This window comes from Nematostella vectensis, chromosome 2, assembly GCF_932526225.1.
Source record: "Nematostella vectensis chromosome 2, jaNemVect1.1, whole genome shotgun sequence".
In the NCBI taxonomy this organism is placed as follows: Eukaryota; Metazoa; Cnidaria; class Anthozoa; order Actiniaria; family Edwardsiidae; genus Nematostella; species Nematostella vectensis.
Window position 1 is genome coordinate 6,925,990 of NC_064035.1, and position 27,783 is coordinate 6,953,772.

Genomic DNA, 27,783 nt, shown 5'->3' on the forward strand with positions numbered 1-27,783 from the left:
TGTACTCTAAAGTGAGCCCGCAGTCTCTCGTTACCAGACTCTTGTCGGTCAAAGTTTTTAAACTGCGTGTTAAAACACGCAGACGCCAGAGCGCAGATAAGCTCCGAAGTTCTATGGCCGCGATAGTCCAGGGGGGGGGGGGGACTTCGAGAAAAACAAACGGGGGTGCTCGACAGCTAAGGGCGTGGTCAACAACAATTTTTACCCCTAAGAGATAGCACATTGGGTGTGGTCGAAGGATCCTTTACATAAATGATACATTTCTGCCGATGGAATGTAATGATGGGTATGAGTATATAAGGGGAGACATAGCGTGCTAGTCTCACTCTAGCCAGCTCCTCTGTTTAAGCCATATTGACTTTTGCTTTTTTTTTTATATGTGTATTTTTTTTTTTTAACTTTTTCTTCGGCTCTTAAGCCCCGAGAGCACGCAATGCTGAGCATTGGTTCGGGGAACACGGTCCAGAGTTTTTTCCCACAGCGTTTTTATCTCTGGTTTACGTGTCCGGCTCAGTATTAACTTCTTGTAAATATAAATTAGGTGATTATAATATTTCACCTTTTCAGGTTGTAATTGTGTTTACTGCTTGTCAGATTGTTTTGCATTGTAATGTTTATTCAGCAGTGATTACTGCTAACTGGGCGCTGGCTACATATCAAAAATAAACAGTTCTCCTGTACTGTGTTTGTTGTGAAGTGTTATGAAATGGAGGCAAAATTGTGGACTTTAAAAGCACACTAGCATACACACATTGGCACCAGTCGGGCCAAGACGGGACGCTAGCACAGTCTATTACCCGTGCACAGTTCGGCAACCATGGACAGCTGTTTCGTCCTTATTAGGGCTCGTCAGCATGGCATAGCCATCACGCTAGCCCGGTCGTAGCTCTAGATCCCACATGGATCTAAGCTGTGGTTTAAAGCACTTCGTTCGAGTCGAAGTCGCCCTGCAGTTTTGCCGATGAAGTTTAACTGAGGCAAACCGGCTATGCCATGCAAGTTGGCTTGGCCTGTATGTTTAGCTATCGCGATACTAGCCTGTTCTTTTTAAAATCACCGTGAAGCGAAATTTTGAACGACTGCAAAGTCGAAATCACTGGCCTAGAGTTATTAATTGAAAGCTTAGATCCACTGAAAGAACCCTAATGAGATTTTGTCCTTTGTTTTGGGCGAGTAAAGTACAGTGAGCCGACAATGAGTATAAAAACGACTTGATCCCAGGACAGCAAATCACTGGGACGTGCAAGTGAGCAGCCCACCTAGAGAAATCGGAAAAGGTCATCGACAGACCCAGGTAAATGTTACTCTACTCACTTGATCATTGGTACAACATCATAAAGTAAACTTATGTATACAGTTGAAGCTCTCGTAAGCGACCACCTTGAGAATTGTGGTCGTTAAAGGAGCTGGTCTCTTACGAGAGTTTGCTCTCATAAGCGACCACTGGGCGCCAAAAACTTGAACAATAGGTGTCGTTCGCTATCGTGATAATAACAACGCTGTTATATTTTGGTTTATTGCTCGTTTAAAATGAGAAAATTTGGCTGAAAACATCAACCAAGAAGGTGCATTTCAACGGCACGCAAACATATTTCTACAGATTCATTTTTTCTTTTTCCGAATATTTATACAATCACTAATAACTGTAACTGTGAACAAAACAAACTTAAAATAACTGTATAACCATGTTTGCTGACCAGTTCCACTGACCAAAATATACATAAATCTAACCTAATTTAACCACCCCGTCTTTTTCACAGATCATTACAAGATGGGTTATCTACTAAAGCTGGCTGCAATTTTCATTCTATTCTTCTTTGTCAACAGTGACGGTAGGTTAAATAATTTTATATTTAACACAATTTGCTCATCCGGTTGTAGGACCTTTATTTATTAGTCGAGTAGGTCTCCGGTTAGTGCGTCGGGGACTGTTCGCGCGCCAAAGAGTAAGAGTTCTAGTCTGCTAAACAAGTTCCCGAAAAGGGCTCCGCAGAAAAGCTCCCTGGCCGTATTATCGGGCGAAGCGCTGGGCCAAAATTAGGCCTCCGTTTTTTCGCGCAACTAAGCTCGGCTAACTAGGCTCGGCTTTTCCGTTTTTCACGCAACTAACTCCTGTTGAGCAGGCTATAGAGGTCCAGATTACCCCCTTAACTTGACCAGGTTTTCTTAGCAAACACGAATAGCGTTTCGCAAAGCAAGGTACATCAGCAGAAGTGGAGGGAATTTCGTGGTTTATGCTCAAAATCCACCCTTTGGCTGGACGTTCTTATAAAAAGAGTACTAGTTCTATATTGTTTTCACGGTTAGCTTCTTGTGTTGTCTAGGTCGTGCCGTTGGGGATGATGAGATCTTGATTTCGCTGCAGACAAGGGGGGAGCTCCGTGCAAATGTGCTTACAATCCTGCGCACGGCACTGGAGGCTACCAGCAGGGAATATACTGGTTAATAAGATGCCCTAGCGGATGGACCAAATGCAAATAGGGGATTATTGGCGAATGCTGCTTAAAAAAACTAGTATCTTGAAGATACATTTTAAGTAATATGTGAAAGGGTTAGGCAACCTGTGTTAAACATGGAAAAATGATTTGCCAAAACAAGAAATCATAGCCAAATATATACAGAATATAAGATTTTGTTTATAGGTTAGATTATTATGACTGATATCGCTTTTTCAGATAAATTTTTGTGGGGAACCTTGTAAATGTAACTAACAGCTAATGTTCCTGCTTCTTCTGATTTGTTTAACGCAGGAAATCACCTGTACGCAATGTTTTACAATCTTATGTTTATAACAAACTAAGATCCTATAATGTGGGAAAGCTATGATAAAGCTTTTTGCCCCAGGACAATGGGACTTACAATCTTATGTTTATTACAAACTAAGATCCTATAATGTGGGAAAGCTATGATTAAGCTTTTTGCCCCAGGACAATGAGACTTTGTCTAGCTCTTGCATGGATGATTACTCAAGTGTAAGTCGAAATAAAATTTTAGATAAAAAACACAATTGTTTTTTTTTTTGTTGTTGTTCCGCCGCACAGCGAAGAGATCTGAGAACGAGGAGAGGGTTTTGGATGACGTCACATCATTAACCACTTATTTTCGGCGTCCGCCCCCTCTCTAGCAAATGCCAAAGGATAAATAGAAATTGGGCTGGTGACATACTCAAATGAAAGTCATAAATCCGACATAAATTTTCATAAATTATCATAAATTTTCCTATGAGTAAAATTCCCGAATCAAGTATCATGGCTACGCCCACGTCACGGTTATGCCCTTTCGAAACGCAGGGCTCCGGCAACCGTAATCATAACTTGCCTACAAAAATCAAGTCTCTCTGTTCCCTCTTTTTATGTCTTCGATCATATTTTGCTCATATTTTCTAAACTTATTTACTCCAGCTCTCTGAGCTCAATCCTTAGCATCATAGGAGTGGATGACAATCAGAGTATAGTCATTTTCTGGGGCAACAAGTATCTCATACTTGCGCGAGCGAATGCGCAGGAATTTGAGATCGTTAAGAGGATCCAGGTCCCGCACGGCACTACGCGCCATTTGAGTCATACTCTGGATGTTGGAGAGGTAGATCTGCGTGGTGGAGTTGTCCATTGTCGAGCGGATTGCAACGCCCTCTGGGTTGGTTATTATAGAGCCAGTTACTCCAGGGTGGTTTATGATTCTTTTTAGAACTTCTTCGACTTCATCTGGACTTGCCATTATCCTGCAATCATGAAGTCATATTTAAAAGAGCGTTATCTGGTTATGTTACCTCCTCTACCTGCAATATATAAGGGTTAAATACCGAGGAAGGGCGCAGCCCGAAATTCCCTATTTCGTAACACGGAGGTTCAGTGTGAGCACACTGCGAGAATGGAGCTCACTGACAGCTAAGAAGAGCGACATATTTTTATTACGCCAAATATCTTTTTTAAAGAACTGTAATGTCGACGACAATTAACAGGCGGAATGAGTGAGTAGAAGCCTCAGATAGCCACGTCACAGCCTAACTTTGCTGGTGGAATAATTTTGCAAAATTTCACATAAAAATTTGGCTGAACGTATTGTTTAATTTCGAGGGTTACAAATACAAATTTTGCTTTCATGACAATTGAATCGATGCATTGTTAATATTCAATCGTTCTTGTTATCAAACCTGTGGCGAAAAAGAGGTGTTTTTTCTACTCAAGGTTTAATAAAATGGTCCTTCACTAATATTCACGGTTAATATCTAGTTTTTAACCTACTCCTCATCAGTATTCTAGTTTTTAACCTCATTCATATTTTTAATGAGTACATCTAAGACCCCACTTTTTCCCTGCTGATACATCAAGCCCTCCCCGTTCTAATTATTAATAGGTATTTTCGTGAAATAAAGGCAATAACAATGGAAAAGGGTCAATCATGTAATAAATAACCCATATCTTTTTTCGTTCATTATATACCCTCCTGGGGCGCTTAATTTTTTATATTTTTTCGCGCTTATATGGATATAGAAGTTGATGGGATAATAAGTAAAGAACAGACCGATTTCCCAGAACTGTCATTAAGCCCAAAGAATAATTGGGCTCTTCTAATAAGCGCCCCCCCCCCCCCCCCCCAATAAGCGCCCCCTCTCGTATAAGCGATTCCCCATAAAAGCCATTCCCAATAAGCTAAGGGGCAGACCATTTGACTTTTGAGAGATGGGGGGTGGGGGGGTGATTTTATGTCTGCAAGAATTTTTTTTTCGCCCATCGGATGTGCAGAATTTTTTTTCCCCATGTACTGCTATGCAGGATACTTTTTTTTCTTGGAGCCCACGTCTTTTTGCAGAATTTTTTCCCAATCGGCATTTTTTTCTTTTCTCGTCCTATATCTCTAATATAAAACTCAATACGTTGTGTTTCATTCTTTTTAACCTTCGAATAGATTAAAATTATAATTCAATAAACTCACTAGGTATAGGGATTATCCATGGTAAGACCTTCGTGTCATAGCCAAATGAGTCTTCGCTATCAAGCTCTTACCTTGCATATTGAGTCAGATAAAATAGCAAAAAAAAAGCTTCTTTGAAATCTCTCACATTTGTTAGAATATTTTTTAAGGTTCTGTTGAAATATTCCACAAAACAAGGACATCTTTAGGGGGTGAGCATTTATATAGATCCCATCTCCTGAATTTTAATGGATGGTCGGTATCTCTGCCTATATGTGAACACAAAAAGAAAAAAACATTTTAGTTGTTTCCTCATTCACATTATATTTTATATAGTCCATCAAATTAATTATGAAATATTTATCTATTTTATCTATTTATATACAATATGATGTTACAGTTTATATATTGATCTATTAAACCTTTTTATTTATTTATTTATTTATTTATTTATTTATTTATTTATTTATTTATTTATTTATTTATTTATTTATTTATTTATTTATTTATTTATTTATTTATTTGTTGTTTTATTAAGTCTTAATAAAACAACAAATAAAAAAGGTATTTCAAGTATGTGACTTCTGTTGTACAAGTAAACTTTTTGGCAATTTTTTCTAAAATGATTGCAAAGGGCATTATAGCAATCATCATTGAAAAATCTCCAGCATGAGCACTTTTGTTTAATTTCAGAATGTAATTTCTAAAATAAAACCATTGGAAACTAGTTTTATCTGAAAGGAGGAGACCACACAACTTATAAGTTTCAACATTAGGTGTGATAGTGGAAAGGGCGAGTCTCAACCAATAGAAACTTTCAAAAATATGGTGAGGAGAAATACAAAATACACATAGCAAAAATATAGAGGAAAACGTTTTATAAGTAAAAACATCAAAGTTATCACAGAATTTTTATTTTATTTCATAGAGTTAATATTTTCACACAATGGCTTTGCAACATTTTTTTCTTAAACTTGTGCATTAATTTTTTTTCTGCTCATTTGCTTTGCATGCAATTTTTTTTTCTTTGAAATGTAGCTTGCAGGATATTTTTTTCAAAATCACCCACCCCCCACCCCCTCAAAAGTCAAATGGCCCGCCCCTAAGACCCACATTGTGTCAGTTTACTTCCGGTTGATTAAGTTAACAATCTTCGATTATTTTTAATGGAAAATGCGAAAAGTATTTCAAAATTGTGAAAACAATGTGTCTATTGGAAGTTTCTTTAAGGATGTAATCGAAAATTTAGAGCGGATGGCCTGTTAAAGCCATACAGTTAAAGCGCGGAATCGAATACCTTATTTTGTCCTCCGGAAGTGAACTGGCGACAAAGCGCCCGGCCGCTTATTCGAATCATTACGGTATAAAGTAACTTTGGTAAGTTTTCATGACTTCATATTCATCTTAAAGACAATCGACAATTTAAATTTTAAAGGCAAGTTTTCTCGTCTGTAGTAGCGCCAAAGACACTGAAATCACAACGGGTGGCCATGGCCTTGTGAGCATGAAGGGGAAGTTTTATTTCCAAATGGGGAATTATTGTCTATAAATTCTTCGACCAGTGAATTCATAAGGCATATTAAGTAGTTATATAAAAAGCACACTCACAAGAAGGGAAGTTGTTCCTAGTTACGATGTAGACCTATAAGCAGACAAATGGACTTATCAATCTACAGTACTTACACGAGGCTCTCCTTTACAGAGGTGGGTAGACTTGAACGAGGAGATTGATGCTAAATCTGCATAAAGAAAGCCAAGTACCATAAAAGGCTTCAAGTGATGTAAATAGCATGTAAATAGTCAAGGCGACGGCGTATTCCGAGTCGCTATCGTGCAAAACGCTATGACCTGACGCTTACAGAGGCGCGCATGATGTAAAATGACTCCTAAATATGACGAGAATGCCAAGGGGCACATCCGGGTATAGTCAAACGAACCAATGCTAATTCCTAAACTTTGATTTAAAACAAGGGAAAAACGGTGATCTGGAATGCTGTAAAACGTCTAAATGAAAAAGACAATATATGGAATTTTGATGGCCATAAAACATCTTTGCACAAATAGACTCTCCCATACTGGCCTCCTCCAAGGTAGTGATTTCTTGCCACTTCAAATTGTTCGTCATAGAGCCCAGTTGGATTTACGAAAGGACAGACTAATAAAAAAATACAGTGCTAAGACATTATTTAAGTCCATTGGTATGCAGTATCCAGGGAGTGTTTGCTACTCCCATCATAATATTGGCAACAAATTAAGGTATTCCAGAATACCCCTGGTCGAACAGATAGTTTAAATACATGGTAACAGCCATTCAAGGAGGCAGACATTGTTACATAAACCTTTAAAAAAATACATTTGTACCAACAAGTGTCTGCTAAGGAAGCTACCCCTGGTCGAACAGATAATTTAAATACATGGTAACAGCCATTCAAGGAAGCAGACATTGTTACATAAACCTTTAAAAAAATACATTTGTACCAACAAGTGTCTGCAAAGGAAGCTAATTTTGTATGTCATGCCCAGGTGACATATCGTTGCACCCCCTTGACACCTACATGACATCTGCCAAGTTAGACCGCCTTATGATATTTCAATGATGAGATATGAGTATTGCCGTTTTTAGTGACGTCATCGATGACTTCATGCCCAGGTGACATATCGTTGCACCCCCCTTGACACCTACATGACATCTGCCAAGTTAGACCACCTTATGATGTTTCAATAATGAGATATGAGTATTGCCTTTTTTAGTGACGTCATCGATGACGTCATACCCAGGTGACATATCTTTGCACCCCCTTGACATTTACATGACATCTGCCAAGATAGATCACCTTATGATGTTTCAATAATGAGATATGAGTATTGCCTTTTTTAGTGACGTCATCGATGACGTCATGCCCAGGTGACATATCTTTGCACCCCCTTGACACCTACATGACATCTGCCAAGATAGATCACCTTATGATGTTTCAATAATGAGATATGAGTATTGCCTTTTTTAGTGACGTCATCGATGACGTCATGCCCAGGTGACATATCTTTGCACCCCCTTGACACCTACATGACATCTGCCAAGATAGATCACCTTATGATGTTTCAATAATGAGATATGAGTATTGCCTTTTTTAGTGACGTCATCGATGACGTCATGCCCAGGTGACATATCTTTGCACCCCCTTGACACCTACATGACATCTGCCAAGATAGATCACCTTATGATGTTTCAATAATGAGATATGAGTATTGCCTTTTTTAGTGACGTCATCGATGACGTCATGCCCAGGTGACATATCTTTGCACCCCCTTGACACCTACATGACATCTGCCAAGATAGATCACCTTATGATGTTTCAATAATGAGATATGAGTATTGCCTTTTTTAGTGACGTCATCGATGACGTCATGCCCAGGTGACATATCTTTGCACCCCCTTGACACCTACATGACATCTGCCAAGATAGATCACCTTATGATGTTTCAATAATGAGATATGAGTATTGCCTTTTTTAGTGACGTCATCGATGACGTCATGCCCAGGTGACATATCGTTGCACCCCCCTTGACATTTACATGACATCTGCCAAGATAGATCACCTTATGATGTTTCAATGATGAGATATGAGTATTGCCTTTTTTAGTGACGTTATCGATGACGTCATGCCCAGGTGACATATCTTTGCACCCCCTTGACACCTACATGACATCTGCCAAGTTAGACCGCCTTGTCATGCTCAGTTGACATATCGTTGCACCCCCCTTGACACCTAAATGATACCTGCCAAGTTAGACTGCCTTATGATGTTTCTATGATATGATGAGATATGAGTATTGCCATTTTCGTGACGTCATCGATGACGTCATGCTCAGTTGAAATATCGGTTGCACCCGTCTTGACACCAACATGACATCTTCCAAGTTTGGTTGTCTAATGTTGTTTCCATGAGTCGAAATTATATGTTATAACATTTATGGGCGACGTGTTATTACATTTATGGTTAACGTGGTTTATAACATTTATGGGCCACCATCTTCAGGCATTTTAGAACACCCTAGAAATAGTCTCTGTATCAAATAAACAATATCGCATGAATGCAAACTTTCACGAAATTTTACAAAAACATGTCTTATTTACAAAGACTTCTTCGACTATTCTAGAACTAACAATCTAGATCCTACTTTCTACAATACTAGAACTTACTAAAATTTCATATTCATAATTGCACTTATGAATCCTATATTTTAAGGTCCTATTACTCCAATTCCATTATAATATGCTCAGAAATCCAGCGGTCTTTAGCGGGCGCATAAAAGAAAACACGCGTAAAGACAGCCAGCTCCCGCCTCAAGTCACGTAAGCAACAACGCAATATCCTTATCCCACGTTCCGAATCTTCAAGAAAGCAAGCGAATAAGAAATTGTCTGTGCCAAGCCCTCTGAAACCACAGCTATGCGGCTTTTCTGAAAAGTGCGCCCACATTGTAGTGTGCATTTGAGCTTAGTCTGAATAGTAATAAACCATCAAGATTAATTAAGAGAAGGGCAGTAAACAGAATAAAGGTCGGAGTTGACGTCATTCTCTCAGTGGGAACGTTAGACGAAATTGTGTAGTTTTGTCACCATGTATAAAGCCGTCTATTGTATTCCAAATCATTATCATTCATAATACATCGGCATTCTTTTTGACGTATTTGCATCTCACACCCGTATTAAAACGCTAATACTACGCGTCATTCCATTGGTTGGTATTTATACCGACCAATTACGTACCTCGTTGGATTATATCTAAGCAAGAATCAGTTTTGACACATCGGCAGCAAGTAAGAGGCATTTTGTTTAGTTATTGAAGTTGTCAATTGCTGCCGAAAATGGCTGAGCAAGAAAGTCTGGAATACGGGAAGGGAGACTTCGTCCTTCTCGATGAAGTCACCAAGACTGCATTTATGGAGAATTTGGAGTCCCGCTTTCACAAAGAACGAATCTATACGTACATCGGGGAGGTGGTTGTGTCCGTAAACCCGTACAAGACTTTGGATATCTACGGAGACGATAAAATTCAAGAATACAAGATGAGGGAAATGTATGAGCGCCCGCCACATATTTTCGCTCTCGCTGATGCCTCTTACAGGGCTATGAAGAGAAGATCCGAAGATACATGTATCATGATTTCAGGTAAAATATTGGATCTGCTAACTGATTTGAATATCAATAAATACTTCCATGTCTACCGGTATGCTATAAGTTGTGTTTAATCAGTGCTATGAATGCCATTGGCATGTAATGGATTTATTTCGCCTCAGGAAGTTCGTCTGCAAACAACCATTTGTGTCGTATTCATAAATATTGTAAAAACCCGAGGAAATAATTGCATGCAAAATTTTAGTGTCTTCTATGAATATCTTATTTACACCTCACATTCAATTCGGAAGATAAAATCAATTTTCACACAATCAAAGTGATTTGCACTTATCATATATCAACCTTTTATCGAGAACATAGCCAACAGTTTTATGCGCGTGTGTATTCTTTAATGATATTACGATAAAATATGATAAAACATTTCTAAAAGGGGGGGGGGGGGGGTAAAAGAGTTAGGCAAACAATTTCTAGGATATTCGTATTTCGGATCAACCGCTGTCAATGCTGTTGAAGATATTGTTAGTTTCTGTGGAAACAATTATACATGAGAGGAAGGTACTATATAAAGCCCGTATCAATACACTGTCAGACAATGAAGGATATATTTTGGCAGGATTATCATCGTGTTGTTTTTTAAACCCCTCATCTAATGCGCTAATAAATTAGAGCATTTTAAGGCTGTAAATGTTCTTAAGGGCGTTCTTAAATTTCAGTGATGTATATAAGTTAAATACAATACTGTATGAAGTATTAGAAGGGTAATTACACACATGATCTAATAACAATGATTAAATATATTTTTGTTATAATGAACACAATTTGATTCTGCATTTTAGAGCGCATCGCACAAAACAATAACATTTTGCTGCTTTGAGAGCCTCGACAAGATCTTAGCATGTTCTTTGAATTTTATGTATCTGAGGCTGGACGTTCTTATAAAAAAGATAATGTATGTCTGTAGGTGGGCTTATTAATTATATTTTTATCCCTGCATTATAGGTGAAAGTGGATCGGGGAAAACGGAAGCGTCCAAGATTATCATGCGATACATAGCAGCCATCACGAACTTATCAAAACAAAAGGAAATTGAACGGTGGGTAAAATGATAATCAGTTTCAGGAGGGGAGGGAAGGGGAGAGAGGGGGTAGATTTTAGAAGAAATATATGGAGCTATAATCCAACAATTTGTCTTCTGCAAAATGTTTTATTTATCTTTTGCCCCCTCTACAGGTCAATGATGCCCCCTCCCTTCCCACCCCGTTTAAGATGACTTGAAAAGTCGTAGATCCTCCCTACTTCTTCATGCTGAAGTTATTTTTTTGTACAAAACTTAACAATCAAAAAGCATAAATTTAAGGGATAGGGGGCTAGAAGGACTGGTCAAATTACTTCTCCCCCACTCAAAATTCTGGCTTTGGATCTAATACCTCCTTTTTGCAAAATACTAGATCCACACCCTGGCAGTCAAAAATACGCAGATTTAGATATTGTTTAATAAGAAAAAGACTGCTCATATATTTTTGAGGCTGGTTGCAAGTGCCCCCCTCGTCCCCTCCCTTGCGCACCTGAGATGTATTGACAGACTACATATATTCAGTATGCTAAACAGTGGCATAGTTTTCCTAATGTCTCTGTACCATTCCTCCATCCTGCCCACCCCCAAGGGACAGGGGCCCAATGTTCTTGAGAAGTAACTTAAATCCTGGCTATGCCCCTGATCAATTAATAAATTCAATATAAAATGATATAGATATATATACCTCTAGTGTACTATAAAGATTCTTATATAAATGAGCTGTTACCTTAACTAAGGGTGTCATGTGGTTGTGATGGGTTCCTGCAAATATTCAGGGTGAGAACAGCTGCTTAAGATCACATGCTGTATTATGTACAACCCAATTAATCGTTATTACTTTTTGCAGAGTTAAAGACATTCTGTTGAAGTCAAATGCAATCCTTGAAAGCTTTGGTAATGCCAGAACCAATAGGAATGACAATTCCAGTAGGTTTGGAAAGTATATGGACATTGACTTTGATTTCAAGGGTGATCCAATCGGAGGGCACATATTCAACTATCTACTTGAAAAGGTAAAGATGCCGTCACGCTCTTTTTACCTCCCAGCCTCAAATAACCCCCCCCTAAAATATGAATTTTGCACCCCCTTCAAACAAACGCACCCTCTCCAGAAAAGAAAATGTTAGGATGGCAGACTTTAGCATCCACACAAATTACTCAATTTAATTTTTTTTATTCAATACTTTAAATAAAAACATAACAGCTCAGTAGATAACGAAGATTGGAAAGAATTGTCACTCTAGTCAATTAAGTGCCCCTTTGAGACTTGAATAATGAGCTCTTATAGCAAACTTGGTCTGATTGTACAAATATGAAAGAGGTATCAAATGAAGCAGCTTTTCTTGAAAATGTATCTGCTTGAAGGTAGCAATCGTCTATGTAACTGCACATTTCAACATGAAACCTAGAATGGTTGGTCAACAGTGCACTGATAGATATGTGTTTTGTTATTAGTCACGTGTTGTGAAGCAGCAAGAAGGAGAACGCAATTTCCACTCCTTCTATCAGGTACGTTTGAATAAATAAAACTTATTGACATATTCTAGCCGTATGGGTTATCCTAGAACAGAGCCGTTGCAGGCCACATAAAATTGGGGGGGGGGGGGGCACAATACAGAAATATTAAGAAAATATTGGGAGGCACAGCCACGCCCCTACTGGTCATTTCCTTATAATTTTTTTTTTAATATTGGGGGCACATGCTCTTAGGGCCCCACCCACCTGCTACACCCATGTAGAAATAAGTGTGATATCATCTAGAATTATCTCCTCCCCTCGCTTTTCTTTCTCTGCCATGGTATATTTTAATCAGTACATTGACCCTGAAGCGTGGTACAACTTCTGTAAAAACGCTAATTTTTTCCCTCCATTATCTCTATACCGATGTTTACACCGAACATATGACTAGAAATATCAATACATGCAAATTGAACCCCCCCCTTTGAACCCACCCCCCCTTGGGCTGCCAGGAAGCCATATGTAAAAAAATTACCTCCCCCCTTTGTCACTTACCCAACTCCCCCTTTATTGAAAAGCTAGATCCGCCCCTGATCATTTTGATTGAAGTGCTGTGCTCATTTGAGTGATACGGCTCATTTGAATGATTTAGTTGTTCTCATTTTAATATGGCTGTGGCTTGAATCCTAGCTTCTGCATGGAGCATCTGATTCCATGATCGGGGAGTACGGACTTGAGAGGGACGCCATGTTGTACTACTATACCAAACAGGGCAAAGTACCGAAGGTGGGAAGTGTACATTTGTAAAATTTAGTTATTTCTGTTGAACTGGCAGGCACGTACCCAGGATTGGCCGAGGAAAAAGCATAGTATTTGAGGATTCCATTATAAATAATTAGCCACTTTTTGGCCGCCAAGGGGGGTCCGCACCCCCCTGTGTACGCGCCTGTCTGGTGAATGCTCAGCAATAATTTCTTCGTTTTATTGCCCATATTAGTATTACAACTACAGACTTAAAGCTGGTGTGCTAAACAATGGAATTAAGTTTTGTTCAAATTTATTTGTAGCGGTCGGGGTGTGTGTATCAAGCCTGTGTTGTAATTTTCATATCTAGAAAGATCCTGGTTACAAGTAATCAAACCTGGTGTTTTTTTTTTAGATTTCTACAATCAATGATTCGTCACTATATAAGTTAAACTGCGATGCGATGAAATCCGTTGGATTTAGCGCAGAAGAGCAAAAGACGGTGTGGAAGCTAGTTGCTGCGATACTCCATCTGGTATGTAAAATTTTATTGCTTTTTTCTCGTCTCAGGATAAAAAAATATATTAGGTTTCCAAGAAGGTTTCATCTTTTGCAAATATTTTCAATAAATCAAATTAAATTTTATCAGTAGACCAATGTATCTCTCGTTCAACGGCAAAACACCCAAAGGGATATGTCTTTTAAATCTTCAATATGAAAATCGTCGCATTGTTTATGTCTTGTGGGCGGGCTTTATTTTTTTTTCAATAATTCTTAAAATATATCAGGTAAAGTTATGACCACCAGATCCTCCCTTATATTTCCGTGAATGATTACAACTGTGCACCTCTGCGTATTAAAACCAGGACTTTATACTGTCTGTAGGGCAATGTCGTATTTACACACGAGGATCACGAACAGGCAGTAGTCGAGAACAAAGACGTGCTTCAAATTATAGCCAAGCTGCTCGGTCTATCCCATGAGATGCTGGAACGCGCTCTCTGTTACCGAGTGGTCGCCGCGCGAGGGGAAGTGATGGAAAAGGGGCACAACGAGAAGGAGGCTTACCACGGTCGTGACGCCCTGGCCAAGGTACGTCTCATTTAACCATGGTCGCTATCCCCTGGTCAAGGTAGTTCTCATTTCCACATGGTCGTGACGCCCTGGCCAAGGTACGTCTCATTTCACCATGGTCGCCATTCCCTGGTCAAGGTAGTTCTCATTTCAACATGGTCGTGACGCCCTGGCCAAGGTACGTCTCATTTCACCATAGTCGCCATGCCCTGGCCAAGGTACGTCTCATTTCACCATGGTCGCCATTCCCTGGTCAAGGTAGTTCTCATTTCAACATGGTCGCCATGCCCTGGCCAAGGTAGGTCTCATTTCACCATGGTCGCCATCCTCTGGCCAAGGTACGTCTCATTTCACCATAGTCGCCATGCCTTGGCCAAGGTAACTATCATTTTACCATCGTTGCCATGCTCTGGCCATGGTACGTCTCATTTTACCATGGTCGCCATGCTCTGGCCATGGTACGTCTCATTTCACCATGGTCGCCATGCCCTGGCCAAGGTAGGTCTCATTTCACCATAGTCGCCATGCCCTGGCCAAGGTAGGTCTCATTTCACCATGGTCGCCATGCCCTGGCCAAGGTAGGTCTCATTTCACCATGGTCGCCATGCTCTGGCCAAGGTACGTCTCATTTCACCATAGTCGCCATGCCCTGACCAAGGTAAATATCATTTCACCTTGGTCACCATTCCCTGGTCAAGGTAGTTCATATTTCACCATGGTCGCCATGCCCTGGCCAAGGTACGTCTCATTTCACCATGGTCGCCATGTTCTGGCCAAGGTACGTCTCATTTCAACATGGTCGCCATTCCCTGGTCAAGGTAGTTCATATTTCACCATGGTCGCCATGCTCTGGCCAAGGTACGTCTCATTTCACCATAGTCGCCATGCCCTGACCAAGGTAAATATCATTTCACCTTGGTCACCATTTCCTGGTCAAGGTAGTTCAAATTTCACCATGGTCGCCATGCCCTGGCCAAGGTACGTCTCATTTCACCATGGTCGCCATGCCCTGGCAAAGGTACGTCTCATTTCACCATGGTCGCCATGCCCTGACCAAGGTACGTCTCATTTTAACATGGTCTCCATGCCCTGACCAAGGTAAAACTCATTTCACCATGGTCGCCATTCCCTGGTCAAGGTAGTTCTCATTTCACCATGGTCGCCATGCCCTGGTCAAGGTAAAAATCATTTCACCATGGTCGCCATGCCCTTGCCAAGGTACGTCTCATTTCACCATGGTCGCCATTCCCTGGTCAAGGTAGTTCATATTTCACCATGGTCGCCATGCCCTGGCCAAGGTACGTCTCATTTCAACATGGTCGCCATTCCCTGGTCAAGGTACGTCTCATTTCAACATGGTCGCCATTCCCTGGTCAAGGTAGTTCATATTTCACCATGGTCGCCATGCTCTGGCCAAGGTACGTCTCATTTCACCATAGTCGCCATGCCCTGACCAAGGTAAATATCATTTCACCTTGGTCACCATTTCCTGGTCAAGGTAGTTCATATTTCACCATGGTCGCCATTCCCTGGTCAAGATAGTTCTCATTTCACCATGGTCGCCATGCCCTGGCCAAGGTACGTCTCATTTCACCATGGTCGTCATGCCCTGATCAAGGTACGTCTCATTTCACCATGGTCGCCAGCGGGTCAAAATTGGTAGAAGCACTCTTCTGGCCTCCAACAAAACACAATGTAAGAAAGAAATAGTCAATTTAGTACGTTTAGTTTTCTCTTTGTAGGCTGCGTACGACCGTCTGTTCTCTTGGATTGTAAGCCGAATCAACGACAGTATCGAAGTTCGTGACAAGAAAGAGCACGGGAAATGCACAGTCATCGGTGTGCTCGACATCTATGGCTTTGAAATCTTCGAGACGAATAGCTTCGAGCAGCTGTGTATCAACTACTGCAACGAAAAGCTTCAGCAGCTGTTTATCGAGCTTGTGCTGAAGGAAGAGCAGGAAGAATATCAAAGAGAGGGAATCGAGTGGGAGGAGGTAGGCGTGTATCATCGTCTTGCAATAAGATCGAACCCGTCACAACATCGCGCAGCAAATGTTTCCCGTCCTGATTTATATATATATTTTGAAATACAAAGCGAGTGTTTCTTTCACTGCCGGAGACGAAGTGATTGACGATAAAATGAAAACAAGGCTTTAGTTAGAAATACCAATTGATTTTATTTGACGGCCCCCAAAAAAGTTACGCAGTGGGGAGGGAAACATTTGTTATTTTTCTTTGGCGTGCATTAGGGGCGTGCCAAGGCTTCCTAAGGGGGGTGGGGTGTTATTTAGGTACCGATGCTGCTGGCATAACTTCCCTAAATCAGTATTCATCGTTGTTCCCAGGTTGAATACTTCAACAACAAGATCATCTGTGATCTGATCGAGCAAAGTCACAAAGGAATCATCGCCATCATGGATGAGGGTTGCTTAAATGTGGGCAAAGTCACGGATCAGGTATTTACAGTACTTTAGTGGTTCCCAATACTCTTAGACAGTATTGTTGTTGTTGTAAACTGATCAGGTATTCTACAGTCAGTCGTTTCTTCTACACTTTTAGACGGTATTGTCAATAATTACATCTCAATGTCGCCTTTAAAGCCGCATTGTCACCAGTTTACTTCCTGGTCCGACGGAAACCTCAACCGTTAAAAGACAAAAGAATCTATTAAAATCCGAGATATTAAACAGGCCATCCGCTCTAAATTATCAATCACATCCTCAAAGAAACTTCTAATAAACACACTGCTTTCAATATTTTGAAATATTTTTCGCGTTTTCTGTTAAAAATCATCGGAGATTGTTACGTAATCGACCAGAAGTAAACTGGTGGGGGGGGGGGGGGGGTAGTGCTTCTTCTTTCGGACTGGGGGGGGTACCTTTTTCGGAATGACATTTTAGAAGAAATACAATTGAAAGACATTGTACGTAACAGATGTTGCTGCAGACCATGGACAAGAAGCTAGCCAAGCATCCACACTACCGAAGTCGCCTGGTAAATATCCTACGTAGCTCTTTATATGTTAAGATCCACACTACCGAAGTCGCCTGGTAAATAACCTACGTAGCTCTTAATATTTATTACATGATCAATGAATACGAGGGTTCTACGACATTGTTGTAAAGGAATTACTAGAGTAGAAGGACCACTGTGGACGTGGTAAAACTTTTGATAGGACTGGCTACACTTACAGAGATACGCAAGGCGCAATACGTATGAACCAGAGATGGCAAAAGCCAAACAAGTTTGAATAGGTGTTCGCCCCATTTTATGTTTGCACACAATACCTTGTCACGCTAAGCATCCATTTTCAATAAAATCTTCTTATTCAAATAGCAGACGTTTTCTTTAAGTTATCAAATATACCACAGCACAGAATATTGGTTGTCGTAGGTGTGTATTGAAATGATGCACCTTTTGGTAGAAAGGATAAAACAAATGATAAATACTTCTCCAACGTCTCCATTTCCAGACAGACCCATCTGATAAATCAATGGAGTTCCATCGAGACTTTTGCATAAAGCACTACGCGGGAAACGTGATGTAAGTACAATATAAAACACTCTTAATAATGCTGTAATAATTATAATATCTTATAAATGCTGTAATAATTATAATAATAACTTTATTTAGCGAGGGTTAACACTTTACAGTAGAAAACTGATGAACTAGTAGCCTTCCATAATGATTTATTAGCAATTTCGAATCATTTATTGCCCAATCTAATAGTTGTATCGTCCGCGTTACAGCTACTCAGTGGAAGAATTCCTCGACAAAAATAAGGACACGCTTTTCCAGGACTTTAAGCGACTGCTGTACAACAGGTAATCTGTAAGATGCTTTAAACTTTCTGTTCACTTTTATAGTGTGTTCACGAATGACCGAGAAACTCATGGAATTTCTATCAATTAATAAGAATTTGAAGATTGCCCACGCTGGATGACCATAAGCGGTTCTACATGTTCTCAGGATTCGGAGGTGCTCTAAAAGATACCAAAAAGAAGTGAAGTGCTTTGCCTTTATTTGATACCCTGAAAGATACAAATACAATAAACCGGTGTCAGTCAACGGCGAATGGTAAATGGCAAATGAAAGTTGTACGACCGAAAAGTGCTTATGAGTATTAATCACTTGAAAAAATAAAGGTGATAAATGATGTTCAACGGTGCAAGAGCACCATTTGCCGTTTGCACTGACAAACGTTTTTTTGAATAGCTGTATAAAGCGAAATGCTTCTCTACAACGCTTTGCATTTTATCGACATAAGTTTATCTGAGTTTATGGGGAGATTTTGGGGTTTCTAACATTACTCTGAGCCAAGAGTATCAAGTATCTTTTTCTTTCTCAGCAAGCATAAGAGTCTAAAGGACATGTGGCCCGAAGGACAAGAGTCGATCACTAAGGTTAGTCAAGTGTACAAATGCTTCGTTGATAAATAATGTTATTTTTTTAAGCAAACGTCTTTGGATGTGAGACAAAAGTGAAAGCGCGCGCCATACTCTAGTGTATAGGAACCCCGAAAAGAACGTCATGTACTACGCTGGTGCAATAGCATACTAAACCTAGCCTTGTGGTTGTTTACCGTACAGACGACTCAACGGCCAGCGACTGCAGGAACCCTTTTCAAGAATTCCATGATTGCACTGGTGGAGAAGCTGATCTCGAAGGTGACCTGACCCGCCTGCTAGTCAACCCCGTTTATAACTTGGTATATTTACAGGGTGGTCTGTTTTCTTCCTCAGAGGCCGTTCTACGTGCGATGTATCAAGCCAAATGAGATCAAATCCCCGGTAGCTTTCGACGAAAAGGTGGTGGGGAACCAGGTGCGTCAAACTGTTGTCATTGTTGTTGGTTGTTGTAGCTTGTTTTGTCGTTTTTGTATTGTCTTGACTTGTATTACCGTTGTTATTGAACTCTTGTTGTCTTTGTTGTTGTTGTTGCTATTGTCGTTGTTGGTGTAAGTAAGACAGGTATATTTGCTCTTGTTGCTTGCATCATTTTTGTTGATCCTCGTATTGCTCTTTTTATTGTTGGTTGTTATTGTTCTGTCGCCGTTGATGTTGTTCTTGTTATTGTTTGATCGTCACCGTGGTTACCTCATGTACTAGGTTGACTACTTGGGTCTATTGGAGAATGTTCGGGTTCGTCGAGCCGGCTACGCGTTCAGAATGCACTACAAGCGATTTCTTCTGAGGTATGCACCCTTACATAATTCTTCTTAGTGCGGCAGTTGCGTAGTAGCTCCTACAGCGTTTATAATGCAAGGTGGACAGCATTCCAATTTATTTTTTAACCATTTTCTTTTTTATCCTAAAATTACCAGATGATCAGGGTTTGATGCATATATTATATCGTCCCCTATCGTCTTTTAATTTTTTTATTTTATTTAAGATACAAGATGACAGACGCAAAAACCTGGCCGAGTTACCCTGGACAGGATATCGACGGAGTTCGAGAGATTGTTGATTCACATGGCTTTTCCGATGATGTAAAATACGGGACAACAAAAATCTTTATTCGTACGCCACAAACGATCTTTGAGTTAGAGAAGAGTCGCGCAGCCAAGCTTCCAGACCTCGTCTTCATGCTACAGAGGGTAAGACAAAAATGCTGATATAAGTGTGCTGTTTTTTTATGATGGCGATGATGATTACAGTACTATAATGGTATTAATGATGATATCGATAACAATAATATGCTTATTATCATCATTCATCATCATCATCATCATCGTCGTCGTCGTCGTCGTCGTCGTCATCATCATTATCATTATTATTACCATTATTAGATACTATGAAGATGTCGTTGATGATGATTGTGATGGTAGTTATAAAGATGTTGGTGATGTAACTATTAAGAATTATTGAGATAGCGATAATAAAGGTGGTGATGATGTTGATCTGTTGATAATGGTGACGGTTGATGATGGTGACGGTGATAATGATGGTGATGATGATGATGATGATGGTGATAATAATAATGGTGATGATAATGATGATGGTGATAATAATGATGGGATAATGATGATGGTGATGATAATGTTGATGGTGATAATAATGATGGTGATAATGATGATGGTAATTATAATGATGGTGAGAATTATGATGGTGGTGATAATGGTGGTAATAATAATGATTGTGTGATGATGGTGCCAAAAATGGTCATGTCAACGATAATGGTATTTTTTCAGTGTTGGCGAGGAGGGATTGCGCGAATGCGGGCGAAGAGGATGCGCTCTATTTACTGCATCATGACGTGTTTCAAGCGCCACCAACTCCGCTCCTTTTTGAGTCAAATTGAAACCCGTTTCAAGTAAGTGGAATCGAGCACTAGGTGACATAATCTCCGAATTATTAACATACTGAAGAGCCTATATTTTTTAGCCTAATTTTTTTATGTTTTGCAGGGATTGTGCTCAGCGTTCAGACTTCGGCAAAAGCAATGAGTGGCCAGAATCGCCCAAAGTCGCTCGGGAGTTCTGTGACTACCTGAAGGCTATTTACGGGAGGTATACGCGCTTTCTTTATTTCGTAGCACACCTCTGAGGCGATTATGGTCATAGGGTTATAGACTACAAAGGACATCTATCCGAGACTTGCACATAATACTGCCCTGGGGTGATGGTCATGGAGAGATGTAGAGTAGAAAAGGCGTCTTACCGCGCCTATTACTTCCCTAAGGAGATGTTTATGGGAATATTGGCTAAAACATAAAGTGGTTGAGACTATTGTAGAAAGTCATTGTCAGGCCATCCAGCAGAACACGAGTCCACCAATCATTCCTTTATTATCAACACGAGGTTGAAAAAGTAAGTTGTACACCTCTGTGAAACAGAGTAGTCGCGCTGACGTTTTGAGCAAAAAAGAGTTCCGACGAAGGGCTACCGCTCGAAACGTCAGGGCAAGCTTACAACTTACTTTTTCAACCTCGTGTCGATTAATAGCTTGTTACTCATTTAAATAAGTCGACGGAAAGAATGCTTTTTGTGACACGGTATTGAACATTATCGTAAAATGGCGGGGTAACTGGTCTTCTTCCTTCGACTTACTGGTTAACAGGTGGTGGGCGCTAAAGGTCATCAATCGTATCCCTGAGGAAGACAAGCCGGAGTTGGCGCTCAAGTCCGCTGCCTACAACTGCCTGGATGGCAGGCGCAAGCACTGGGGGCTACGGACACGATGGATGGGTGACTATCTGGCACTGGTGAGCTCATTCGATTTAACATCTCGTTAATAATACTTTTGGTATAATAGTAGACCACAGGTAAACCGCCATGAAATACAATCTACCGCCTGCTAACAGACAATCCTATAGTCATCACAAGCTGCTAATGAACGCGTCGTAAATCCAACAACAGCATCAAACTTAATTCTACTACCTCATGAAATCGTAAAAACTGTGTCGCTTTATGATACATTTGCAGCTTAGGAAGTACCATTAGAAGTAAAAAATCAAGCAACTTGTGGGCTGGCTGTAGTTTCCCCTAGATTTTTAGATACAACTTCGCAGCTCCTTGTTAATGCCGTTATTTTGTATGTTTTTCCAGTCTGACGAGAACCCTGAAACCGAACTGTACAAGAGATGCGTGCACACCAAGGCCGGAACTGTTATCTTCTCGTCCCGTGTCCAAAAGGTTCGAATTTTTAGAGCAAGAGCTGAGTTTGATTTGAGTTTTCAGTTTCTAGGAATAAGACCGACTTCCCCCCTCCCTTCTTCCCCATTCTCAAGGAGCTCCACATGGTCTCAGTTCCAGCCAATCAGGGCCGTAGCAGGGGGGGTAGGTCACGTGCCCCCCCCCCCCAAAATATTAAAAAAAAATTTTTTAAGGAAATGAGCAGTAGGGGCGTGGCTGTTTCCCCCATTGTTTTCTTAATGTTGTTGTATCGTGCCCCCCCCCCCCCAAAAAAAAAAATAATAATAATAATAATTCGAGGCCTGCTACGGCTATGCCAAGTAGAGTTCACCAGGGTTTAGAAGAAGGGTCAAAGGGCCTCCCCCCTCCTCTCTCTCTCTCTCCTCTCTCTCTCTCTCTCTCTCTCTCTCTCTCTCTCTCTCTCTCTCTCTCTCTCTCTCTCTCTCTTTCTCTCTCTCTCTCTCTCTCTCTCTCTCTCTCTCTCTCTCTCTCTCTCTCTCTCTCTCTCTCTCTCTCTCTCTCTCTCTCTCTCTCTCTCTCTCTCTCTCTCTCTCTCTCTCTCTCTCTCTCTCTCTCTCTCATATCTTAGTGAGCCCCGCGAGCGAGTCAACTTAGTAAGGCGCATCTGATCCAGAGCTCTTTAATGTTGTAGATCAACAAGCACAGCAAGGAGGAGAGTCGAACTCTTGTACTGACGGAGAACGCGATACTCAAGATGGACAGCAAATACAAGGTCCTCAAGACCATCTCTCTCGACAAGGTATATAATACCCAGAATTACAGCCAGAATACTTCCCTCTCGATAAGGTATATAATACCCCGAACTACAGGCAGAATAGATCCCTCTCAAAAAAAATTTAATCAGAATTTAAAAAATAATGATCCTAAGAATACCAAAGTTCCATTATACGATTATTAGATTATTTCAAGACACAAAATAAAAAAGCTCTTTTTGGTGTGATTCTTATTATTTATTAGTTCCATTATACGATTATTAGATTATTTCAAGACACGGAATAAAAAAGCTCTTTTTGGTGTGATTTTTATTATTCCGTGTTCATTTTGTGAAAACAATCTGGGACATTCACAGGGAGTACAGGGTTGGTGGTAAGCCTGTGGAAGTACCGACCGTTTAGGTCTTTTGCAGATTACGTCACTGACTGTGAGCGCAGGACAAGACCAGTTGATCATCGTTCACATCCCGCATAATGACCTTGTGGTGTGCTTGCTCAACAACAAGAAAGCGAATCGTGTCGTCGAGTTTATGGCGTCTATATACAAGCAAGTTCTCCAGTAAGTAGACAACAATCATGGCTTTCTGCTTATCGGAATACAAGGAATTGAATAGAGCGATTGAGAGAAAAAAGAGAGAGCAAATCTAAATAAATAAGAGGAGTACTGAACCAAGATAAGGGAGTGGGTTAGTGCTGGTGCAGTATTGCTTGGCGATCGTTGTTCTGCAGAGCCTAGCCACGATTTGCGCTTTTTCTTAATAAAACCGTCGCTCCAGACGTAACATTTTCCTGAATTAGAGGCTTGCGGATTAAGGCTAGGGGAATTAAATGAACAGAGTTTTAATAGGGGGCGGTGATAGTATATTAGAAAATGCAGTAAGTAATAGAAAAATGAATCGCCGAACTTTAATTTTAATAATAATTGAGCCAGAATTTAGAAAGGATTGTACTAATGCAGGAAACCCGCTAGGGGAGCAAGGGATTGAAAATATGACTTGTTTCAAGAGACCATGATGTAAGAGAACGAATCCCCCATATTAGGGTATGTTCCAATGGTGACGTCCGTAAAAACTATTTTTAGAACGAGCAGTTATTTTTAGATACGTCTCTGATTGGTTAGCGCTCACGTTTCCTAGCAACAAGAGTCTTACGCGCGATCACATCTTGAGCAATGTGATCCGGCAAGGATGTTTCGGAAATCTTTTCGACCGAAAATACCTTCCTTTTTTAAAAACGCTGTAAAAATGATCTTCCATAGAGTACGCTGGAGTAAATCAACCGTTTCTGGGACATTGAAATGCATAAAGTGCGTGATTTTAGGCTCTTGGATCAACTTCCCCAGTAAAAGTTTTCACTGCTGATTCGCAAATTACTTATAACACAACAATCAATCATAAATCTGTGTTTACAAAACACAATTCTCTTCCAATTCCCTTTTAATGAAAAAGATACATCCAGAACTTAATACCATTATATTCGAACCGATATTACAAATAAAAGACAAGGGACAAGGGACAAGGGTTTCTTGAATGACATGATTTCTGAACATTTGCGTAAAAAATTGAAATTCATTCATCTAAAAATGTTATAAATCAAAGAAAAATAAAGGCCTTCTTGTATTAAAATACATAACATAGACTCTGAGAATGCCTAGGTATTCTATCTCACCGAATTGCAGAGAAAAAGAACTTTTTAGGAGTCTGTACGATGCATCTTGAATGAACTCCAAATTCACCGTCTCCCCGACGTCTTCCCGTTCAATTATTTATATAATATTTAGATAAATGAACATTAGATAACTTAACAGATAACAGGACACTACCCCATGAGTAGCATTGTGATCATGGGCCTTGAAGAGAAGCTAAAAGTGCAGAGGGAAAAAATTTGGTGTGAAATTGTACTAGCTCGTGGTGCCCATAACCAAATATGGCGCGACGAACCATGTATGGATGCTATGATGGACAAGCTCGCGCAATCTAAAAATAGCTTTCTTGGACGTTATCATGGGCCACGAGGATTCGTTCTCTTATATCATGGTCTCTTGCTTGTTTTCAGGACACAGAAAAAGGCGCTTCCAGTAGAGGTGACCGCCAACCCGAATTGTGTGCTGGGAAATAAAGCCAAGCGCTTGACAATCGAAGAGACGGACAAAGCTGATCACGTGACGTTCAAGAAGCAAGGGGGAGACGGGTTTGTTTTAGTCTCACCAAAAATTCAAGTTTAGAAACAAACTGTCAAATGAATTGGTTTGTGATAAAAAAAAAATTAATAGGCACTTAACTAAACACCTTATTTCAAATGTTCCACTCGGAGAATGTGCCGTAGCCCGAATAAGAAAGCTAGCGTAAATAAAAACAAATGCAGTTTTGGAAAGCTGTTGCATTCTTGTTTATGGGCCTGTTAACATTTACATGGCTTTCAGAGACAACATTTAGTCATTTTACCCATTTTACCCCAACCAATGCGGGTTACGAAACATGTAACGTGCAACCTTATTTGCAGTAGGTATATACACAAATTCACAGAAACTTTGCCTACTTGAGTTTTATACTCAGCTATAAAAAAATCTCAAAACTTCAAATAAGGGCATTGCATTAATGCAGTTTATTTTCATTTTATTAACTTTTTAACATTTTGGTGCAATCCAGTCTCGACAGACGAGAAGGAATGGACAAGGAGGGAAGATTATTTTTCAATAAATATATTTAAAACCATTTCAGTAAAATAATTCCAACTTTCTCTCAGTTGAGACTATTTTAAATTTTTGTATACTTTTTAATAGAAGATAATTCTGTAATTCACCAACACTTTTGTAAAACAAAATATTTAAATAAACAAAGAAAATAGTATGTAGGCAACGAATAGACAATATTTTGAATAATTAAAGAAAAATGCACCAACGTTCTTGTTTGTCGTCAAATTCTTAATATACTCTTAATGCAAGAACTAGCAAGTCCCATTGCCCTGCGGCAAAAAGCTTATCATAGATTTCCCCACATTTTGTAATAAACATGCTAACATATAAATGATAGTAAAATTTTGAATGAATTTCCTGAAACATTCCCCTATTCATCTTATTTGTGGTTTTCTGTGGCGAACCAATGAAAAACAAAAACAGGAAAATAGATTTGCCTTATATTTACAAGATTGCCAACATAACATTTACCTTTAAGGGCCTATGATTATCTTTTGAGTCCGTTGCTAGGGAAATTTGTTTGTTTTATAAAAGCTTCTGTTTTTTTCAAATCTCTTGGAACTTTCGACATAAGTGTTTTAGACGTAAATGACGCAAGTGCTGACGTCATCTGACCCCTCCCATGGTCACGTGACCCAGAACAGAAAATCGTGTCGGAAAAGCTACTGTTCAAATCTAACATAATTGTTTTTGCAGAAATATTTTAACATTACTATTTTCTAAAAGTTCACGCATCGGATTTGCGAAATTTTGACACCGCGAGAAATGGCGAATTTTTATGTTCTTCGAAAACCACATATTTGGTAACAACTTTTTCATTTCTTAAAAAATCCCATGCGCTAGGAATGGTAATATCAGTGGTTTGATTGAAAAAGAATTCACAATTGTTGCAAAATGTTCAAAATTAACGTGTTTTTATCGCGCGAAAATGCCAGCCATCTTGTTTTTTCGCTATCTATTTTTATTATCGAAAAACATAAAAAAATTGCATATTTTTTCTACAAAATGTCGAATGTTTATTTCAATCTCTTCGAAAAAAAGAAAAAGGAAAATTAAAGCTGGAGTTTCGAAGAAAATAAAAATAAAAAAAGACTCGACCGGGTAGTGAACCCGGAACGCTTGCTTACGAGCCAAACGCACTAACCACTGGGCCACGGAATCAAGATGGCAGGCGCGCGGCGATTTTAGTCTATTTAACCGAATGTAGCGCTTTTCCAACGGAGTTTCGTAGCAACGAGATAGTACCATAGGCCCTTAAGAAGTATATTATACATAATAATTAACCCTAAAACTAAAATTTTCAAAAATATTATTCATCATTTTGTGTTGTGTATCTTATGTCTTTTGCTATACTTTTTTGTCTTGGCCAATTAAATTTCTTAAATATTCAAAGGCATTTTGACATGTCAGCGTGCACTTGCCTATAGGTGGTTGCCTATTTCTTACATGGAACACTTATTTAAGACGGAGACTGCGCTTACGGTCAAATTCTAGACTTGTTTCATTCAAATTAATTAGGTGATTTTATAGCTACATACAGTAGCCTAGTAAGCCTAATTTCTGCCAACAAAGATGGTTGGGTGGACAGTGCGATCGTCCCTGTCCTCTATAAACTGTGACTGTTTATAGCTTATGCTTTATAGTTTTGTCTACACAAAGCACGTCTTTTGAGAATCGAAAGTGGACATTCGGCCGTTGTGGGGGGTGCGTTCGCACAACTTGCACCCCTCCCCCCCTGGGTACGGGCCTGATGTCGTCATTCATCGTCGAAGCAGGTTAAATTATACTAAAAAAAAATCCATTTCACGACGTCTCTATGCTCTTCAAATTTGTTTGGAAGTGGATGGGGGCATGTGTGTAAGGCCAAACTGTCAGGAGCCAGAGCAAAGGACGTGCTCGGTTGTATGTCTGTTTGATGGCCATCTGAACAGCGTGAGGAATCAGGGAAAGTCCTTCTAAGCCCCTAACAGCTGCTTCACCTCAGCAAAAATGACACAGAACGTCTAAGATATCAAGAGTGATCCTCTTTATGGGCTGGACTTTCTATCGAAGGCGAGGTGCCATGTCCAGGTAGACACCGATTAACACCTGGGGTGTTGTTGGGCTCCTCGTTGTGATACCGATGCCGCACAAGTGGTAGGAAAGCTTGCGGAGCTGAAATGATTGGTCGCTCACGAACTAGGCTTGTGCTGTATGGTGTAAGGCCGGGCCAAGTGGGGCATACGATGGGGCATGGTAAAGACTGTAGGGGTAGTGTAAGGGGGGCAGTAGGAGGGAACCGCATGAAGCCAGTCAAAATTTGGGACTGGTTGT

The 27,783-nt window shown here is 40.0% G+C and overlaps 1 protein-coding gene and 2 long non-coding RNA genes across 3 annotated transcripts; 2 read left to right on the forward strand and 1 right to left on the reverse strand.

The window, feature by feature from the left end:
• The first annotated feature begins 909 nt into the window (after nt 1-909).
• On the forward strand, nt 910-3,004 carry LOC116601553. The gene is made up of 3 exons (XR_007306981.1): nt 910-1,294; nt 1,761-1,832; nt 2,325-3,004. It is a non-coding gene; the product is annotated as an uncharacterized LOC116601553 (long non-coding RNA).
• LOC5517972 lies at nt 2,771-6,930 on the reverse strand. Its single transcript, XR_004290081.2, has 2 exons — nt 6,598-6,930; nt 2,771-3,721 (listed from the first exon to the last, which is right to left on the reverse strand). It is a non-coding gene; the product is annotated as an uncharacterized LOC5517972 (long non-coding RNA).
• A 2,741-nt stretch (nt 6,931-9,671) lies between these two features.
• Nucleotides 9,672-25,675, forward strand: LOC5517912 (unconventional myosin-Id). Its single transcript, XM_048723655.1, has 24 exons — nt 9,672-10,087; nt 11,054-11,147; nt 11,977-12,142; nt 12,585-12,638; nt 13,278-13,373; nt 13,747-13,866; nt 14,217-14,423; nt 16,148-16,402; nt 16,754-16,864; nt 17,343-17,402; nt 17,881-17,951; nt 18,158-18,232; nt 18,757-18,811; nt 18,998-19,075; nt 19,151-19,231; nt 19,517-19,602; nt 19,800-20,004; nt 20,599-20,720; nt 20,815-20,916; nt 21,467-21,611; nt 21,955-22,041; nt 22,694-22,801; nt 23,189-23,334; nt 24,831-25,675. Exons 1-24 carry the CDS (start codon nt 9,784-9,786, stop codon nt 24,997-24,999), a joined length of 2,997 nt encoding a protein of 998 aa, XP_048579612.1. The 5' UTR covers nt 9,672-9,783; the 3' UTR covers nt 25,000-25,675.
• Nucleotides 25,676-27,783: the final 2,108 nt, after the last annotated feature.